Source organism: Notothenia coriiceps, unplaced genomic scaffold (genome assembly GCF_000735185.1).
Source record: "Notothenia coriiceps isolate Sejong01 unplaced genomic scaffold, NC01 NC01_scaffold00002072, whole genome shotgun sequence".
NCBI classification, from domain to species: Eukaryota; Metazoa; Chordata; class Actinopteri; order Perciformes; family Nototheniidae; genus Notothenia; species Notothenia coriiceps.
The window spans coordinates 562,122-580,515 of NW_011334773.1; the positions used below are offsets into that span (position 1 = coordinate 562,122).

Here is an 18,394-nt window from a genome sequence, read left to right on the forward strand (position 1 = left end):
GATTTATTTAGAATATGCCTTGCATATTAGATGTATCATATTTAAATTATAAAGCACCATGGTTCTTTTGGCAATGAAAAACTATTTCAAAATAACAGAAAGAACTGTAGCAAAAAAAAAAAAATGCTTTATAGATTGATGTTGGATTGATTGCATATGACAAAAGGTCTTTTTCAAAAACAGCTGGAATGTTATCAGGTGGTACATGTTTAAAGGACAGTAAAAAGTTGGCTACCGAGAAAACCCAACAATAGCTTGAATTACTGCATATAAAATGGCAGGAGAGAAAAATATATAAAACAAACTAAAAAGATATGTACAACCACCTGTTTTTACCTCATTGTGGTCACTCCAGCGGGACTGCCTGAAAAGGCCATTACATGACCTCTCACCCCTTGGGGAACTCCACAACATTTTATTTTTCAAAAACATACTTATTTTCAAGCATACAAATTATTCACACTATATTATCCTGCCAAATTAAGAAAATATACGGTGGCAGCTTGTTGGGATTTTTTTCACTACAGAAAAAAAAGGGTACATTGAAACCTTTAAAGAGTACAGGCAAAACAGTTAAAAATACAGGCTCCAACATAAATACTATAAGTGCCTACGCTAAGTGAACATTAATTTCAAATACCATTCTAAATACAGGAAAAAAGTAGACCATAAATGTGTTTTGAACATAGGAACTTACATGAGTGTGCATTTCCTATGTGTTTTAAGTTCTCTCTATATATTTATATATCATAAATCTCTCCCCAATGCAATTTTTGTTCAACCTGAAGACTTGTGTATAGTAAAGGCAAAAAAGATGAGAGACATGTTCATTACAATTCATTACATAGTGATCAAGTCTCGGATGTTACCGAGACAGAAAAGAGAAACAACAACCAAAACAATTTAAATTAAACAAAATTGAAATAATGTTTCTCCCCTAAAGATATTGAATTGTTACTTTAAAAGACTCAACAACACAATTTACTTAGCTTTTAAAATCAAATTTGTAGAATTGTTATCTTTCTGTACTGAGCAGTATATTTCATAGTTATGGTATGAAGCAGGATATTTCTATGGCGGTTCCTGCATTGATACTCCTCAAGAGCCAAACTGATGTTCAGTTCTCGGGAGGAGACATGGCTGGCAACAGTTTCTAGTTCAACTCTTTTTTTGACTTTTTTCTTTTTTTAATGCAAAGCAATGACACCACACTAATCTGTCAGCATAAGAGCAAGTTTTCCCTTGAGCGTCCGAATGTAAACTGGGAAAATTGAACAGTGCACGTAGGTAGTCCCAGATCTGAAATCTGGTCCTCGTTTTATACTCAACCGACTGTACCCCCGATTAGAGAGACAGATACAGAATCCAAGGCAGAGTGACAAGTGCTATATCATGAACAATGAAAAGTGATGGAAATAAAAACAAACCACAATGAGGTTTAGATAATGTTAACTGAAAAGAACACAAAACGTGGAAATTTGACTCTTAAAAATGTGTGTGGAAGGGATAATTTGTTGTTTTGTTTTTTACTAAATTCTGATTCTTGACTTTAGATTGGCTTCCATTTAAGATCGTTTCCAAATTAAAAAAAATGTTTCAAAGATCTAATGCAGTAAAGAGGATAAGCGCTATAAGGACATAAACATTTGAATTGTAGAGACACCTGGTCAAACCACTCACCCATCCCGCTACCCTTACCCTATGACACCCACCCGAACCCTCACCCCCACCCTCACCCCAAATCTGTCTGGCTTCGTACAACTAAAACCCACTTTGTGGTCTCCACAGTGGCTGCTGGCTACACTGCTGCCTGGCTGACACCAAAGGAACAAAACTCTGTGCTACTTACAAAAAAAACCCTGCAACCTTTTAATTTTCAAAGAAAATAAACACTCTGGAAAATTAAGAGCTTTACGTTAAAACAACTCGTCAGACTACCCTCTCAGTATGGTACACATGTACCGGAAAACATAAAACACCTAAACCGAACTCTACACACCTACTCCTTTTTTAGCATGTAACATGCCAGTAAACAGAATCATAATCTGGAGAATAACAATATACATGAGTCAGGCAGATAAATGATTTACCAGAGGTACACATAATGTTTTTTTGTTTTTTTACGTTTTTTGTTTCAGCTGGTTCCTTATGCTCTGCAAAGTCACAAGATGACAGGGTTGTGCAGGTGCTTGATGCAAGGACCTGCTTATTCCACATGTGCACAAAAATGTCCTGTAATCTTCTATAGCTGAAACTCCGAGCTTATAGCAAAAAGGAGGATTAACTAATGCAGGTAAAATATCCAAGGCACTCTTTGTTTCACACCATATTGTTAATTTCATTGCTGTTTTTCAAAGAAGTATTTAACGGCGCTCGTGCCTAGCATTTGATAGGCAGCCCAAATTTCATATATATTTATATATATCTCTTATCTCAATCTTGCATGGAAAATCTTTCAGAAAGATCCGTTTTAAGTGTGACCCTGCTTGTCGTGATGTTTTGATAATATGACACTGTTCACTATGTAAGAACACAAAACTGTACATGATATGTAAAACAGTATGTACTGTATGCAGCATGGGTTCTCATAACTAACTTTTTTTTACCTTGAAGAAATCAAAAATATCAACAGCAACACATGTACAACCAAACCCACCAGCCGAGGACAATTTTCTCTCTAAGTAGCCAAAACACACAGAGCATGCTGTCCAGTTACAAAAAATACAAAACGTGTAAATTATTGCACAATAGAAAGGCTCAAAAAGTTTTGCGTTTGATGCAATAGGATTTCCCCAAATGATGGATCATGCATTCAGCGTTTTCCAGTCGGGGTAAAAACAGGGCTGTACCGTGTACTGCTGTCCAACCCTGATGTCCTTTCCCCTCACTTATTGGCTAGTTAGCCAGGGTCGCTTTTTTAGCCAGGGGAACTGAGAGAGAGCTGCCAGCATGCTGCTTTCTGCCTACTCAGTCTTAATGTCACTAGACAGAGGGCGGTCGTTGTGCCACTTCTTCATGTGTTTCTCCAGAGTGCTGTATACACTGAAAGGCATGTGGCAGATTTCACATTTGAACACGTCCTTGCCCATCTGTCCGTGGGTCTTCATGTGGCGGGTTAGCTTTGAGCTCTGGGCGCACGCATAGCTGCACAGGTCACACTTGTATGGCCGCTCTCCAGTGTGACTGCGTCGGTGCACTGTCAAATTGCTGCAGTTCTTGAATACTTTGCCGCAGTACTCGCAGGTGTCACTGCGGCGGCTGTCCTTGGAGCTCGGCCTGCAATTCCCACTCCCGCCGTGGGGAGTGCTGGCCCCGCTGCCGGTGCCGCTGCGCACTGAGGCGGACCGCTCCCCGTCCATCTCACCCGGCGGAGTGGAGAAGCGCAAGCTGCCGTTTTCTGAAGAGTGCTCTGATGAAGAGGCGAATGGCGATTGTCTGGAGTCCCCGCCAGTGAAGTTGATGAAGGGGTCCTTGAGTTGTCGTGAGGCAGCATAGCCAGCAAGCCACTGGGAGTAGACGTTCTCCGTGTTTGGGATAGTGGGCGTTTGGGGGTCAAGGTCCTTTTCCACCTTGATGCGCTTGGACAGGGGACTGAGGGAACCTGGACTGACCCTACCACTGAGCAATTTTCTGGACAGGCTGTCAGAGGATAAAGGGCCAAGACCATTGATGGTGGTGGTTCCAACAACGTCTGAATCCAGGGCCGAGTCCTCGTCACCGGGCTCCCGGGACAGGCTCCGGCGGCGTGGGTGCAGCGCGTCACTGTTCTTGTGGTGGCGAGCCCCTTCTAGGCGCAGACTGAAACGATAGTCATTCCTGTCATCTTCTACTTCGACTCCAGGCTTAGTCTCCATCTCCTCCTCCTCCCCTTCCTCCTCTTCTTCTTCCTCGCCTTCCTCCTCTTCTTCTTCCTCTTCCTCCTCCTCTTCCTCCTCTTCCTCCTCCTCTTCCTCCTCTTCTTCTCCATTTTCCGTCATGAGGCCATTGCTCTCACTCTTGAACTTGGCCACAACTGACTTGAGAGCATCTGTGGCGCTGCCGATCAGATCGCTGGTGCCAGGTTCTGGGGAGCTCGCGGTCGAGAGGCCGTCTTCTGATTTAGCATTGAGCGCCGAAGACTTGTTTTGACAGTGAGTCTTCATGTGTCGTTTCAGTTTGCTGGCCTGGGTGCAGGCGTGGTTACAGAGGTGACACTTGAATGGCTTTTCCCCCGTGTGGCTTCGCCGGTGGACTATAAGGTTGCTCTGGAACTTGAAGGTCTTCCCGCAGAACTCGCAAGACTTGGCCTTGAGAGGGGTGCCTGGTTGGGCTGCGTTGGATACGGGATTGGGGGTGGAGCGTAATCCAGAAGGTGACTGAGAGGTTGAAAGAGGAGGCGTTGCTGAAAATGGAGGTTTTGAACCGGGCTGGAATGGCTGCAGCAGCCGTTGCATAGGGCTGGGCCGGTTAGGGGAGAGAGGCGGAGAGGCCCCGTTGGCGTTCCCAGCAAGCTCACGTAGACGTCTAGAGAAGTCCATCGGAGGGGCTTCTAGTGGCACAGAGTTGAGCCTCATCACCCTGTCAAAGGCGCTGGGGTGGTGGGTTGCCAGCGCCAGGTCATCAGGGCTGAGGTGGTGCCGTGGCGGAGGGCTGAACAGTGGAGGGGTTCTGGGGTAACGGCCCTCGCGAGGTGTGGTCGCCGATTCCCGCCCAGAGCCAGAGCCGGGCATCCTCAGGAGGCTGTAGGGACTGCCTTCTGCCAAGTGGACGGCATGGTGGGAAGGCTGGGAGGAGGCGCAATCACCCCCCATCCCAGGAGCTGCAGCCACACGGGGAGTCAGGGGGCTGCCAGGTTTGCTCTCAAGATAGATGCGGAAGCCGTGGGTGTTCTGGGCATGCTGGAGCAGGAACCAGGCACTGGTGAAGGGCTGCTTACAGCTGGTGCAGGTGTAGCTGCTGGGCTCATCTTTATCTATTAGGAAAAGGAGACGGAGAGAAAACATTTAATTGAGCTGTTAAAATATAAAAATGTGGTTATTGATTATATTACATTATTCAAAAAGATTCATAATACACACTTGTGAGGTTTCAAGTTTCAAAACAAAATGTTAAATATGATCATCATAAACAGAGAGTGTGACGGAAAATGTGAATGAAAATAATGTTGTTCAACTAGAGAAATAAATCTTCCTTCTTACATTTGTGACTATTAAGCAAGACTGAATCTTAACGCAAAAAAAAAAAAAAAAAAATAGACAACCGTATCTGAATTCCTCAGCGAAAACTTAAGTGATGAATTAAATATCCATTTTAGAAAAATAATTTGTACCAGCATTTACTTCAAGTGAATGAATAAAACAATAATGAAGGATATCTCAGGCAGCAAATACACAATTTACACAGTTGAAAAGGCATAGGAATATTTCAAACAATAATTGACTTTCAATAGCACTTGCACACTGACCGGAGATTTGCCTGACAATGCACGCCTAATCTCGTTAAACACACTCATCTCCCCTCCAATGCCATGTTTACAGAATTAGCAAGGCTAAAGTGGGACATGTATCTGATGCTGCATATTAATGCTAAATACAAATAAGAGGTCACATGTTAATAAATTGTAACAACGTTTATCACAAAAAACACATTCACAGCGAGATGAAGCAAAGGGGGAAATTGTGTATGAGTGTTTGTGTGTGGGTGGGAGGCTCCTATGAAAATGCATTTCATGCATTACTTTTCTATTTCTGATATTTCATGCTTTATGGATTTATTTAAATCCTCTCAGGTGAATAGAAAAGGAGAAGAAGGGGAAAGCAGAAGTGAGAGATATGCAAAATAAGAAGCATCCGCCACTTGCAAATGTGCTCCCTCTTTCATCTTTTGGCTTTCTTATCCTTTTTCTCTTTTTCTATTCTTACTCGAGGGCATTTTCCTGAAGTCATTTGCAGACACTGAACCCAAAACCATGGCCGTACTGTGCTCTAGATAGAGAACAAGGCTGTGGAGAAAATATGCTACGTGTGTGTGTGTGTGTGTGTGTGTGTGCGTGCGTGCGTGCGTGCGTGTGTGTGTGTGTGTGTGTGTGTGTGTGTGTGTGTGTGTGTGTGTGTGTGTGTGTGTGTGTGTGTGTGTGATTGCGACTATGACAATCCCTAAGATGGTGGATGGACAGTCTTGCATGTTTTAAGCCTGCTGTGGCTGAGAGACAAAGGGGTGAAGGGGCAGAAAGAGAAGACAGCCGCAGAGAGAATAAAGTATGGTCGTGGATGGAACAGATTGCTGTGTTTTGTGGTTTTCCTTTCTATCTCGTGTGTCCACGGCCACCGTGGCCCCCTCCGAACAATCTCACTTAAAGACCAGAACACGGCATAAAATGTGCACCCAATCAAACCTCCACGCAAACCTTTTTCTCTTGACTGAAAAGAGTTGGAAGGGGGGTATACTGGTAAATTATGGATCATTACAATCTGCAAAAATTACAGTTAATTGCTGCCACCTGCAAGGGGCTTTGACCCACTATGGAATTTTTCCATCATAAAAAACCCATTTGCCCGTACACGCTTTTGCTCCCTCTCTCATAAGCACAAATAAAATGTGCCCATTACATTGGCTTTGGCTATATGTATGTTTCCTGATTATGTGTGTGTTTTTATGGCTTTATATAGAAAGCCCCATATCACTCGTAAAACGGCTGCAATAACCTGGCCTCGCCTGTTCACTTTGCTTTGATTTGCTGCCTATACACACTTCCCCAACCCTGTCTTAATGTGCGAGCAGAGAGTGCATATGCATGAGGGGGGAAATAGATGAATTGTTGTGTTATTGTGAAGGACAAGCGGGGGAGATGGGTTTGGGGGAGGGGGGATTGCTAGAATGTCGTCTTCTCCTCCGAGACACAGCCACGTCCGTCAGAGGAAATAAAGCACTGAGGGAACGTGGAAGTGAAGGAAGGAGGGAAAAAGGAAGGTTGCAAAGTAGGGAGAGAAGTGTGGCGTGAAGGGGACATTCCTAATGACAACCCACCGCATTTCTGAAGGGCACAGAACAGCACTTCAAAGCCAGTCATCAATTTATTTTCTTATGTATCAAAAACAGCATGTCTTGTGCTCTGCAATCACAAGCCCATTTATGAAGATTTGACAAACCGTGCTCATGCCACAAGCATTTACGATAATTGTTATTCCAGTCCAAACAGTGGACACATTGATTGGCATCAACCGACCGGACCAATGCTTGCCCAGATTCACAACAACGGCAGAAAGGATATCTAAATAAGCCCACAACTGTCCTTGATAGCTGTCCTCAAAGCGATCGAAGGACAGTTATTCAAAAGGAGAAAAGACATTCTGACAGGGCCTTTGACGGCCTTGAAGGGTTTTCTTTCTTTGCTCGTAAGAAGAGCAGAGAACTGTGTGAGGGAGGAAGGATGATCTTATAAACGAGTCTGTCCTCTAATGGAATAAAAGGAGAGCTCCCTCTCACTCTCTCCGTCTGTTTCTCTCCTTCCATTAACTCTAAGTCTGTGGAGAGTTAGGGCTGGGGAGCAGGAGAGCTGGGGCTAATGCTGGATCTCCAGGTCCCTTTGAAATAGGATCAGCAGAGAGGAGAAACCACACTGACAACCCCTTAGCTGCCATTTCATGGCCGGGGCTGAAAGAGGGGACTTTGGGGGAGAGAAGGCAGAAAGCATACAGGAGAAATGAGAGAGGCCAGGAGGATCAAGAGCAGAAAAAGTGGAAGAGTGATAATCACGAAAAAGAGAAATATAAAGAACTAAAAGAGGTAGAGCACAGAGGAGAGATGTAGAACAGCCAAAGGAAGAGAAAGGGGGTTTAGCAACTCCTTCAAAGACATTTCAACACATTGCGACACAAAGCAGTCGGAGGCTATTATGGTGTCTACGGACACTGTGCCCTGCCCTTAGGAGGAGAATATGATCCAGGGCTCATGCAAAAAGAACAAGGCTGCTTACGCAAGGGCAGGGGGGAAGTTATTGTGCCCTAAACAGCAGACATGGTCGCTTCTAGCTGCTGACAAAATATTCACACCGCCGGCCCAGACAGCAGTGTTGACCAGACAAAGCAATGCACACATGCAATCCAGGAGGCATAGGCATCATGTACACTTTGCTCATGCAGATTTCTCTATTGTTAGTCACCCAACCCCCTCCCCAACACGCATTCTCTCAATCACCCCCTTCCCCCTCTTGTCCCCTCAGCCTAAACACAAACAAACAAAACAACAGACGCCAAGACAATCATGACCTTGACCCCGCGTTGGCAGGTTAACAATGCGTTAAGGGATGGTCATCAACTGTCTCCTCCTCTTTTAATCTCTCAATCAAACTTTAGTTGGATGATTTGATAAATATTTACGCTATTGGCGATTGGCTGACATCACCGGTTGTGAGTGTTTGTCATTATTATTTAAGGTAGTTAAAAGTAGGATGGAAAACAGTGTGTATACATGGAACATTATTTCTTCTAACTTGGTTAAATAGGGTTTTATTTTGACAAATACAGAATTTGCAATGTTCCGGAACATTGCGTTAGTGAGTTTTGGTTTTGTTTGTTTCTCTTAGTCAGTTGTTAGGCTTACAGTGGCCGGTTGGAGGATTTGTATCGGCCAATACTAAACCAAACCCACCACGCATATAGCTTTCAACTACCTCAAACTTTCCAGACATATATCCAAGAAGCTAGCAAACTTTTCCTTGACCCCTATTTTTTGTTTTGTCCTTGACCATGCCTGATAGCGGGCCCAGGCCGTCCTGCCTGGTGTGACCACGCAGCTCTCACTGATATTGGTCATTTAGCTAATGGAGGAACGAGCTTACAGGATTAGCTCAAAGGCCCTTCCAAAAGGAGAAGGAGGGAAGGGGAAGGCACAGAGACATGGGGGACACAGCATGTCAACCGCCATTTCCCAAAGCTATCAGTCGCCTGGGCCTCTGGAGCACTTACACACACCTGAAAAGTGATTATGCTAATAGCGGGTCTTTGCCAATATTCATAAGTGTTTATAGGTGTTGGAGTGAGTGCCTTGGGAAGACAGAGGATTGTCAATACAGTGCCTCTTAAGAGTGCCTAAGCCGTAACTGGCGTTAATGTGATTACTACTCTGTTTATGTCATTAGGGTATTCACAGTCAGGGATTGGACAGGGGTGAAGGGGGGGAGCAGGAGAAGACAGGTTGAGGAAGAAGGTGGGGAATTAGTAGATGCACCAAGGAGGCCCCCATTAGGGCTGTTCTTAATTCAGTCATGACTTTCACCTGACTTAAAGGTCTGAATGGAAAATAATTGTTAAACTAAAATCGCTTTTCAGGGATTTCAGAGTGTTAGAGCACCTTTATTTCATTTCAATTGGTTGATGTTATATCAATCTGTGCACACTTTATGGAAGTACCTGATAGAGCAGCTGGCTGGCTTTGACCTTCCTCCTTACTCCTCTACCTCTCTGTGTTTGTCTATGTTTCCCTGCCACAGCACACACACCACGGCTCATACACTTGCTTCTTTTTCCCCGGCCAGACTGGTTGTGGTTCGCTCAGCCACTGGCCACAGACAAAAGGCCTGTTTGACCAACACTTGTTCCTGAGACAAAGCCGGAAATACGGTTTGCTACACAGAAAGCCAGCCATGGAATAGAACAGGCCTAAATCCCAAAACGTTTTACAAGTCTGATGTGGACTGGGGGTCTGGCTGCAACATAGCTGGTGTTTGGAGTCACACGTTACACAATTGCTAAGAAGCTGACCACTAACCACTACATACATGGATGGAGGAAAGACAGTTAGAAAATATAAGAATGGAGAGCTAAGAGAGCAAAAGGCGGGGAAAGAGAGAGGTAGCTGGGGAGAAGAAAAGTCTAGCTGGCATGAACAAGCGCGGAGTGGAGGTGTAGATCTCCAGATAAAGATGCATGGTGGTCTTTGAGGGCTTGTGCCCAGTATAAAGTAATCTGCTGGCTGTGGCTTTGTCTCCAATCAGACTTTCACACTTCTTACCTTTCCTTTCCCCTTCTCCTGAAAGTTGATAAGAGCAACAGTGGAACTGAGGCGTCACTATGAGCCACTGAAGGAACTAGTATGGACAGATGGCATCCACACAGGGGCCTATGAATGCATGCACCGTACACACAAGACAAATGTGTGTGTCTGTACGTTAGCTGGGGAGTGTTGCATGCGTGAGTCCCTAATGGGTAAGCAGGCGCATTGTTTGCGCGTACGACCACATGACTGTGTCCATGTCTGGATGCGCTCATGTGTGCGTGGACATTAGTATGTAACACACTTGCTACAATAATTTCAAAATTAGCATCGCTCGGCGCTGTCTGTTTCCCTACGTAACCCTACTCTCTTTCATCTTTTCTCGGTTGAACTGCGTTTGAACTGACCATCCACCCACCCAATCTATCCGTCCATTCCACGTCTTGCTTTCCCTCCATCTATCTGTTCCGGCTAAGCCCAGCTGGGTGGCTTCGTGCTTGGGTGCGGCTCGGTCCGGCAGACCTTATAATAGCCCGGGCCGGCCTCTGATGCAGATCATTATTTGCTCTCTGCTTACCAGCGACGGTGGGAGGCCGCACGCTGTTGTTTCTCATCCTACTGTAGCTCTAATGGTACAGTGAAAAGACCTCTGGGCTTCTAAGCTTAACCAGTCTAATTAAATGGACCATCGCTTATGTAAGCATCCGCAGAGATTATTTATTGAGTTGGGATCCGCTTCGCATGATCAAACCGCCGTCAACAAAAAGCCAACGCTCAACAGAGTTGGTATTAAATAAAGGAGTGGAATCAAAGAAAACTGCAAACTGCCAAGTGTCAGTTTAAGCACACATATCCAGGTACATAAGAAGACTTAATCAAGCAGGTGTATTTTTGGACTCGGGCAATAGATGGGCGAGGAGTCTCTGAGCACTTCAGAGGGGAAATGTGAAAAGGGTTCTGTCAAAGCAAAGATAAGTCTCAATAAAATGCAGCATGAGGGGAGGAGGAAAGAGAAAAATATGCTAATAAGGAACTTAACAGAATACAACTAGAGCTGAAAATAACAATTATTTTCATTAGAAATCTATTCACAACGTTCTCAATTAATTGATTAAACTGTCAATAATAGGTCAGAAAACTGTGAAATATATCCGTTCCTGTTTCTCATTGCCCAAGGTGTTTTCTTTAAATATCTCGTTTGTCTAAAACCCAGAGATAATCGGTTTAATATAATACAAAACAGAGAAAAGCAGAAAGATCCTAAAAACACACTTCTTTGCTAGTTTTCAATAAACATAACTTGAAACAATGATCCAAACAGTTTCCGATTAATATTTAGTTGATTGTGTGATCGCTTCAGCTCTAAATAAAACAGAATAAGAGGGAGACAACGTCTTTGCCTTTTTTTTTCAAAATGCTGGCCGCAGCATTCAGATGAGAGCCTCTGCTGTCTTTCCTTACAAGCATCATCCCTGTTTGAAGTGTACAGACAAGAAAGCCTCCGTAAGACATGAGGCCAGCTGCCTGAGCTTCACTATCTCTGCATAGCTCAGCTTATGACAGCCTGGCGTCCCTGCAGAAAGGATGGAGGGGGACCAGGGAGGTCGACTAGCTGCACATTTCTGCATAAATCTCCAGATAGATAGCATCAGGAGAGCAGAAACAGGGGAGGGAGGCAGGCAGGCAGCGGAGGATGATAAGGCCCCCGGGGCAGGGCATTCGACACTGTCAAAACTGTTTCGTCCGCGCCTATTGGACGAGTGGAGCGCGTTATGAGCCTGCATACCATTTGCCGGGACGCGATTCAGCTTCACCGGAGCATACAGGGCCCCGTATCTGACCTCTCCTGCTTTCCCTCTCTTCATTCTTCACAGACATGCAGGGAGCTGGACAGAACAGCAGTAACACTGCATGGAGAAGGACTATGAAGATCTGAAGTGCAGACATTACAGTCACATTACTATACAGCTCTGATGATCAACAGCTTTACTGGTGAATATTCCGAGCAACTCGAGGCACTAACAGAAATCCTGAGGAGCCAACATGTCAGTCGCAGTTACATTGTCACAAACAACTACAACATACTGTATGTTGAAGCGAACGGCACTGGCAATTCAGATACAAATCAAATTGTCAGACACTTAACAGTACAATCATTATATCCCACAAAGAACTCAAAGATGACCCCATAACTTGATTGTAGCATAGGAACAATGTAAAGGAGATTATAAAGAAAAACTAGACTATCAGATTTCTAAGTCTATATATGTTCATTTCATCCTTAAATCACTGCCAGGTATACGTCATAAAAGAAAATAGTTTCCTTCTTGTTTTACCCACTTAGATACCTCACAGCCAAAGCCATGTCGCCCCCTTGTATCAAATATGAATGAACTATATTTGTTAAAGACATTCCAACAGTTGGACTTCCCCGCTTGCTAATTCTAAACATGGTGAGTTAAGTATTTTCCCATACTTGAATGAACCAGAGTCTTACTATCTAGCCACTACTAAAACCAAACCTCTTTTAAAAGCATTACTGCCAAAACCAAAACTCAGTAACTCACTGTTCTGTTATATCGCAAATTCTGTATTTCTCAAAATAATTACTGTTTATTTTTGTTTGTAAAGTTAAGACAATATTAAGTGGTTTTTTGGTTGTTTTGTCCACCCGCCGTATGTTTAGCCCCATACTGTATATAGTGGACTTACTACATTTGAAATTACTAGCAAGCTGGCAAAACTCTAGCCTTATACATCTACATTGCCATACACGCATATAATGTGTTGAAAGGTAGGGATGAAACAATATGTAGAGGAAAATCTAAATTAAGGGGTTAATACCGCCACATGTAAAGGGGGTTGAACAAAAAGAGAGTGAAGAAAAGCTAAGGAGGGGGCAGTTAGGGTAAGAGGCTTTGCCTGATCTACAGGCACAGACCTGCAGTCAGAGTATCTGACCCCCCACACACACTGGACTGGGTAAACACTTCAGCCCGTCTGGAGGATAGAGTCATTCCCTCCTGCTCTCCGTCCCTCATGCTGCCTTGTTACTCCTCCTTCCATTGACGCTATTTCCTTAACACAATCTGATGACAGCACTGAGAGACGTTAAAGTGGCTCTGTCACAATCACACACACATACACACTTACCCCAACACGCATGAACACAGTTTCTCCCTCACCTTTCCTTTCACCTCTGAAATACTCTCAGGCTAATAGTTTCTCTAAATCTTTTTTTTTCTGAAGCTGAAAGGTACACTACCTTAACACCTGTGCAACGATACACCTCTCATCTCATCCACCCACTCATTTAGTGCCGGGCAGATCTCAAAATCTATCAGGCCAGTGTGTACAAGTCTTTTTTTCCCTCCTCCTGCCTTTGCCTGAGGTGCTCCTTCACTGTAAATAATATTTCCAGAGAAAGTGAGACACATAGAAAGGAAAAAGGAGAGGGGGCAAAACAGGGAAAGATACTCATCATTATCTTAATCTCTGTGGGACGGAGCTGAAGGTGGAGAGGATTGATGGTCTGTGTTTGAGGGTTTGCACCTGGATCGCCTGTAAAATACCCCACTTTTATGACCTGGTGCTCAAGCGGAAGTGCTGTTAGAAAACACAAAGTTACTACTTATCTTGACCTCAGTTGTTTGTTCCTGTACTTGTTCCCAGAAGCCCCGGGAGTTCTAAAGCATGGGCCATCATTTAGACGCTCGTGAACTCGTGGGTTCTTATAAACATGCAGTTATTTTTCACCCTGCCCTACCACCTCAGGGTGAGAAGACCAGGGCATGTGAGCTTGAGCCAACCATAGAAGTTCGTTATGCATACGAGCCTCAAGGCATTGTGGAGGGACATGACACTTTAAAAACAAGAGGGCCAGTGTGTTGGAGTGTCCCGTGGCCCGGAGCTGTGGAGGCTGAGGGTTTAACACGCGTCCCATCTGCTGTGTGTGACTGTGCACACGGTGGTCGAGTGGTTAAGGAAGCATCAATAGCCGGACTCTTTAGATCGAGGGGTATCTCAGGGTCGAATGTAGCTCGCAAATCCAATTTCCTTAGAAACAGACAAGTGACATTTAAGAGAGATATGCTTGTGCATGTAGTGACCGCAGGACTGAAGTCTGGACTTGGATAAAAGAGAACTGTATCACAAGTTCAGCTTGTTCGTTGGGGCAGTATCACAAGTTAAATTCACTGTCATAATGAGTAAGGTCTAAGACACAAAGTTCCCACAGCCTAGAACAGTAAGTCCCAACTAACCATCAATTCATGCAACCCTACAATTCCTGTTTCATTACTAATTAATCGAGGAGAAAACAGTGCTGGGCCACTTCTCAACCCAAACGCTTTCCAAATCCTGATTAAAATTGCAAAATGGCCTCCTGTTTGCCCTAATTCAAGACATTCTGACGAAAACAGGAAAAGACGTGGCACAGGGAGGAAGTGGTCAGATATAAAACGCACAAATGTTTCCTTCAGGAGTTGACAATAAAACAGCTAGAACTGCCCTAGAGGATTGATACCAACCAGGGCCACACCTTTTATGACATGTTGTTTTGGACGAACGCCCAAACCAAATGGTTGCCAAATCAAATGGTTGCCAAATCAAATGGGTCAATGTTGGATTGTACATGACAGGGCACAATATTGTTTCTCAACACTGTACCTTACCAGCCAGGGAGAAGACTTTGGGGTTAGAACAGGTTGGATGCAGCCAGTTATTACCTACATGTAACGTTTACCATCAATAACAGTTCGCAAGATGGATGGGCATCTTTGCCTTAGCTTGGCAATGGCAGGCCACACTCCACACAATTCTTCATCTCAGAGGCTCCCCCGTACCAGAGTCCTGCCTACTAATTGAAGACATGTGGTCTGATCAGACGCCATAGCAACGCAAGAGAGGAAGTAAAGTGGTGGACAATAGGACCCAGAAAGTTACCAACCAGATCCCTCTGTGTTCGGAAAATTCTACATTGACATCAGTGATACGTCGAGATATGCGGGACTGTAAGAATGATTTGAAAGATAATTGTGTCTTTACAGTTACATATTGTGCACGCTGACACTGGCCTGTTAAAAATACAGCATGTGGACCCTTCCGCTTATTCTCCCTGGAGGTGCGTCAGAAACATGCATAGGTCCAAGCAGTAGCGAGCGTGATATTAATTAAGGAAGCCAACCTGTAGGTTCCTTTGTGCCCAGCTGTAGAGCATAAATCAGGCTTTTAACGAGGCTAGGGCCCTAAGATCTCAAACCGTGCTGGAATGCTACCTGCACAGCCATGCCAAAAATCTGTCTGGGTCTAGGGCTCCTATAGATCATTATGTTTATAAGGAGGGCTATAGCGACCTACCCTGGGGAGGGAGAGAGAGGGCGGAGCAGAGGTGCAGAAAAGGAGGGTGGCAAAAGGGGGGGGGAGCTATTTCTATTCGGTCATCAGGTTTAAGTAAATGTGTGTGTGTCGCAGTGTTAGTGTGCAAGAATGCATGTGTGTTGCAAGTACGCATCATGTGCCGCACCACAACAAGTTTTTATGGGGGTTGTTTGTAGGAAGGGAAAATAATAAGACATACGGAGCTAATAGGAGACATGAACATAGAGACCAAAGATGGGAGAGGGGAGGAGGGCACTAACAGGTACAAAAGCGTCAAGGAGCCATCAGCAAAAACAATACATTCCTTTTCCCTCCCTAGACATACACGTCTTAGAGAAACGTTAAAATTTGCTTTTAGACTTCGGAGAGAGTTGATGAACAGGATATGTGAAGGAAGCCAGTGTGCCTTTTGGTGACAGAAGGATTTATTCACAGACAGCTGCACGAGAGGACACACATAAGTAAAGACTGACTGACTTGTTGAATGGGAGGCTGAGTCCACCTTCAAGCTATTGTTTTGGCACAGAAAGGGTCCATGAACTCAGACATTCCTCAACAGGCAGTGGCAAGACATACTTCCAAACAGCTAAATACACAGGCATGATGCAGCATCATGTAGCCACACAAAAGGGTCAGAAATCTAGCTAAAGCAATGTGTTGCACTGTACTGTAGTTTATTGTCATATGCATTAAATTGTACACCAGCACTTTCTAATGCAATGCCTACACTCTTGGAACGCTTACCATCCAACCAACCGTAAATAAATAAGTCAGCGTGGAAGTGCGGAAATTTGGATTAATGGCTGATCAGGGGATGGGTAGAACTGGTTTCTCCGGCTACGCTCTGCAGCACCACCTGAGATTTATGGGCCAGATGTTTGTGCCATTGCTTCTTGAACAGACTATAAAACTTCATTTGCAGAAGGCTACAGTGGAGTCTAAATGTATGGCGTCACAGACGTGCAACATTTTTGCTCCGCTGATGCAAATGTCAACTCCGAATGATTAGAAAATGTAATTAACAAACGGCTTTCATTATTATATTATGAAGGCATTCTTGTGCACAACCGCAGTTTCTCCCCTTTCTGCTTTCCCTCTCTCATGTCACTTGCACAATGACAGCCCTGAGAGGAATGTAGCTCCACTCATTGCCCACATGAACTCAGGTTCTCAAGATCCACCCTGTCATTTTGAGAGCGGCTGACAACCTGTGACTGACGCAGAGGTCACTGGGGCATCGGCCCCAGTGGACTGCTTTTGTTGCATTCCCAGAAATGAACTTTGTTAGGCTTGCGCAAGGTCAAACTGTAAAGATCCTATATGGTCATTCCATACATGTTCAGCTGATATGCTACAGACGGTCCTGAGAGGAGAACATTTTGCAGGCGACCAGACGGATATCTCATGTACCTTTGACACAGACGTATAGGTATATAAAGACATACAAATATATGTTTGCTCTTAAAACACATGGCCTTTATTGCTCTCGTCCGGTTTCATCACCTTTGCAGTGCACAGAGAGGTAGCTGATGAAAAGAGGAATTAGGGGCAGTGAAAGAACATGGATATAATCTGAAGAGGAAGGGGTGTAGTTGAAGGGTGTCAAGAATGGCGTAAAAAGCTGCCGAGAGGGGAAGAAGGGAAAAACAAAAGAGTGGTGGACAGCTTTACACTGCAGCACCCCATTCTAGATTACATTAGTGGCAGCTGCTTCCTTTGTGTGGTTTTATGGCCAGGCACCAAGAAAAAGCTGCTAAAATTTCATTTAATCTGCTGCAGAAACTCAAGTGTCTGTCTGTACGCCACTCAAACAAGGGGGCCTAAAAGCACCATGCTCTCGGATAACTGAGGCAAAATAACGCTAATAATATCTCTGTCCGTGGCCATACAAGCAGACATTTTGTGTAACCAAAGAGGGGCTGCCTGTGCCGCCGGTGCATGGGAAACTGGCCCACTCACCCAGTCCAGGGGCAAGCCCTTAATGGTGGGTGAGGGAGCCAGACAACGTCCCCCTTCTTCCCTCCTTCTCTCCCCTCTTTATCTCCACCTCCTGTTCATCCTTCCAAGTCATTAGCTTATGTTAATCGGTAAAACTACCAAGAGTGACCCCCAATTTCATTTAGTATGCCACTATACTTAACACCAGATGACGACGCAGCTGGCACAAGTGATTTATTAAAGGTAAAACTAATTGTATGAGGGAGCCTATATTTGGTGATGATATCTATTAGTTGCATACACTGCAGAATGTGATTTAATAAAATCCAATCTTCGTGAAAGGAATTTCCATTAAAATAATTATCTAAATTCATAATCAAAATAGATTTTTGGAACACTCTCTCACTCTTCTGTTCATACTTTGTATTCTATGTTGAAATGTGCTTTGTAACAGTAAGGTTTTTACCATGTGAGCTCTAGACGCCAAAAGACCATACAGTGGCCCAAAGGCTAATGGGATCCGAACCATAATTAAACAAGCCACACACAAAATGATCCAATAAAGAGTCATACCAGCATTATGCTTTAAAAACAAACGCTATATCTCAACTGCCTACTCAATATCCTGCTCTTAAAGTCCCAGATACCCAAAAGTAAACACGAAAAAGGCCCCCCAACGTCCTGCTGGCTGCATTAGCTCGATGCAGGGATGAAGTTTGACAGCGGTGGTAACTGACAGAAAGCAGAGGTACAGGCAGCGGTTAGGGCCAGCTTCCTTCCTGGGCTTTGGGTTCACAAAGCGACGTGTCCACGTACGTCCACATACATTCAGAACAACTGTGGGGAAGAAGGGGGGGTTGGAAGAGAAGGGTCTGTTGCCACTGCTGCCGTAGCTCAAGGCTAGAAGAGGAGGAGATGCAAGGGGCCCCTTTCCTTCGACCTCTCAGATAATAAGATGGCATGAGTGACGAGAGCTAAAGCGGGATGGGGGAGGAAGATGGAACTGAGAGGAGCCAGTTGGTCAAAGCACTATGCAAAGATAGCAAAGATAGGGAGGTGGGGAGGGGAGGTGACTGTCCGAACCAGATCTCTGCTCCCTCCGTCT

At 44.5% G+C, this 18,394-nt stretch overlaps 1 protein-coding gene across 1 annotated transcript in view; it reads right to left on the minus strand.

Moving 5' to 3' along the window:
• Nucleotides 1–1,742: 1,742 nt before the first annotated feature.
• Nucleotides 1,743–18,394, minus strand: part of LOC104965560 (BAF chromatin remodeling complex subunit BCL11A) — a 34,691-nt gene continuing 18,039 nt past the window's right edge. Inside the window, exon 3 of the mRNA XM_010794535.1 lies at nt 1,743–4,951. Within this exon, the coding sequence (XP_010792837.1) occupies nt 2,964–4,951 (1,988 nt within the window). The 3' untranslated portion in view covers nt 1,743–2,963. The remainder of the gene's footprint in view (nt 4,952–18,394) is intronic.